This window comes from Cariama cristata, unplaced genomic scaffold (assembly GCF_000690535.1).
Source record: "Cariama cristata isolate BGI_N322 unplaced genomic scaffold, ASM69053v1 scaffold24446, whole genome shotgun sequence".
Classification (NCBI taxonomy): Eukaryota; Metazoa; Chordata; class Aves; order Cariamiformes; family Cariamidae; genus Cariama; species Cariama cristata.
In genome coordinates, this window is record NW_009624132.1 from 8,565 (window position 1) to 11,544 (window position 2,980).

General features: G+C 61.5%; 1 protein-coding gene across 1 annotated transcript in view; it reads right to left on the minus strand.

The window, feature by feature from the left end:
- Positions 1-1,503, minus strand: part of LOC104163916 (B-cell differentiation antigen CD72-like) — a 5,196-nt gene extending 3,693 nt beyond the window's left edge. Inside the window, exons 1-4 of the mRNA XM_009703065.1 lie at positions 1,359-1,503; positions 1,157-1,249; positions 289-624; positions 10-158 (exon numbers count right to left, since the gene is read on the minus strand). Coding sequence (XP_009701367.1) covers positions 10-158; positions 289-624; positions 1,157-1,249; positions 1,359-1,503 — 723 coding nt within the window. The remainder of the gene's footprint in view (positions 1-9; positions 159-288; positions 625-1,156; positions 1,250-1,358) is intronic.
- Positions 1,504-2,980: the final 1,477 nt, after the last annotated feature.

The window sequence follows — 2,980 nt, forward strand, 5'->3', positions numbered from 1 at the left end:
TCTTGTTACCGTCAGCGTCCAGGATGGCCAGTTGCCTTGGACCAGCAGCTGAGCGGATTTCTGTCTGCAGTCATCACGGCTTTCCCACCATGTCTTCTTCAACACCGAGATGAAGAGGCATTTGCCCCTGTAGAGCACCCAGCCCGAGGGGCAGCAATCTGGGGGCAGGGGCACAGTTCAGGCCCTTGCCTTCTCACAGATGCTTGGGGGGCCCAGCCTGGCCGCGATCAGCCCCCGCATCTCCCCGGCAGCATCACTGCCCATCCCACCACCCCACCACAACCCTACCTGTGTTCACGCACGCACGCAGGCTGCTCACAGCGCTCTCACTGGCCCTGAGCTCCCCCCGCACCTCCTGTATCTGCTTCTCCAGCACAGCCAGCTGCTGCCTGGCATGCCCCAGCTCAGCATCCCGGCTCCTCAGCTCAGCGTTCAGGCTCCCCATCTCCAGCTGGCTGCTGTTGCCCTCCCTCCACGTTCGCTGCAGCTCTGCTCTGGCCCACGCCAGCTCCAGCTGTGCCTGCTCCAGGCTCTGCTCCTGTGCGCTCACCTCCTGCGAGAGCCGGCCCTGCTCGGCTGCGTGCTGACGGGAGGTGTCCTGCAGGCTGCGGGTGACCTGCCAGTCTGGGGACAGGGTGGGTGAGCTGGGGCACAGGCAGCCTGGTCAGGGGGACATGGGACTGACCCTGCTCGGGATGGGGGGCAGGTCATGGAGAAGACAAGGCAGCCCCAAGGATGTCAAAGGGAGGCGATGGAAGGCAATGGGTAGGAAAGGGAAGGCAAAGGGAAGGTGATGGAAAGGCAATAGGAGGCAATGGGAAGGGAAAAGGAGTTTAATAGGAGGCGGTGGGAGGGAAGGGGAGGGTGAGGGGAGGGGAAGATGAACACAAGGGGAAGGAGAGCAAAGAGAGAGGAAAGTGAAAGCAGTGCGAGGCAAAGTGAAGGCGGTGATAGCCAGTGGGAAGGTGATGCAAGGAGACAGAGGCCAGCCCAGGGAGGCCATGCAAGAGGCAGCAACCAGCCCTGGACCACCATCCCCTGGCACCCCCCAGCCCTGACAACCCCCCAGCAGCCCAGCCCTCACCCAGCCCCAAACCGATTCCCGGTGCCCCCTTCCCCAACTGCCCCCCACTCCGCGGCCCTCGCCGTGACTCACAGCAAGCCCCCAGGGCCACGGTGGCCACCAGCAGCAGCAGCAGGCTGGCTGCCAGCAGTCCCATAGGGATGCGCCTAGGCCGGGGCCAGTGCCCTGCAAGAGATGAGCACCCATGGGCACCACCTGTGGTCCCACTGCCACCACCCGGTGCCCACCCTGTGCCAGGGCATCCCTGCAGCAGTGGCCACGGCAAAGCTCTCACCTGGGCTGGGTGCTGCAGGCACCGACCCCAGCGGCACGTTCTCGTAGGGGCTGTCATCCTCATGGGGGGCTGTGGGGCAGGCAGGGGCAGTGAGCGGGGGGACCGCGGCAAACTTCAGGTCGGCGTAGACCACACTCTGGGCCATGTCCTGGGCTGCCCCGATGGCCCTGATGGCTCCTTCTCCACCGCAGTGTCCCTGTCTCTTGGGGCTCCGAAGGAGAAGTGTGGCTGGTTTCTGCAGAAGCAGAAGTTTGCTGTGAGGTGTGGCAGAGGGGAGCAGGAAAGACAGTCACGAGGACCTGCGCCCTGCCATTGGCCCCAGCGTCACCATCCTGTCCTCTTCCACGCCCCAAAACTGCTCAGGGTCCCCTGAGATGGCAGTGGGGCGGTGCAGCTCAGGGTTGGGGCTCTGGTCGGAGCTGGAGGGCTCAGCCTACTGAGAATTGACCCAAATCCCTGGGGCAGGACAGAGCGATGCCAGCTTCCATGTGGTAACAGGTAGCTCTGGTGCTGACCCCATCCAGGATGTACATTCTCCCTCTCTGTGCTCTGCTCCGGCATTTAAGCATTGCTGCTGTGCAGAAATATTTGCCCTCATGCCTAAAAGGGGTTTCCACATTGCAGCGTGAGCTCTTGCTTTTCTCCCCTTCTCCTGGTCACATCTCCCCACTCTTCCAGCGAGGAGACCACAGAGGACCATGTCCCACACCTCAAAAGGTCATGATTAAATTGCCCCCATTGCTCTTCCCTCAACACCAGTCCATTGCTCCCACAGAAGCAGGCAGGCAGGTTGGGCTGGCACCACTTGCCCTTGGCAAATCCCACCAGGCTTCCCCCAGCGACCACCGTATTCTCCCTGGGACTGGACAACTGTGTGCCCAGGAGGATGTGCTCCATCTTCTTCCTGGGGATGGAGTGGAAGCTGCTCAACCCTTAGCCTTCCAAACCTGCTTCCTCTCCTCTTTGAAGCTGGCTGTGATTTTTGCCTTTCTCTAGTGATGAAGGACTTCCCTTGCTCTTGCAGAGATGATGGAGAGTGACCTTGCAATGCCGTGCTCCACCAGCACCCCTGCACACCTCCAGTCCTGTCCCAGCAACTGCCTGCTTCCAGATGTGCCCAGCTGTGCCCAGCTGGTCCCCAACTCAGTGCCCCTTCTGAAACATGCCTTTCTCTGGATGCAGTTCAGTAGAGACCTCTGAGATGCTGAGGGGCTGGAGGTTGGGACCGAGGAGGAGATGCTGTGAGTGCTGGGGTTGTGGTCTGGGGAAAGGAAGGCAAAGCGGGTGTCATTGCTTTGTGCAACTGTCTGGGGGGAGGTTTGGAAGGATGCCGAAGCCAAGGTCTTCTAGGAGGAGACCAAAGACAGGACAAGATGCAGCAACATAAGCCACATCATGGTGAAATTCCCATTCCCAGAGGCCGGGAGGGGAAATCTGCATCCATGAAGACCTCCAGCCATCCACAGGGCTGTCCCCAGGGCAATGTGCTCCTGTGTCCAGATGGGCCCTGCTCTCCCCGAGCTCTCCCCTGGCCCAGCGATTTGGGTCCATCCTTGCTGTGCCACTGCCCTGACCTCAGGCCGTGCTGCCCTGCCCTGCCATGTGCCTGGGGGGACTGTGAG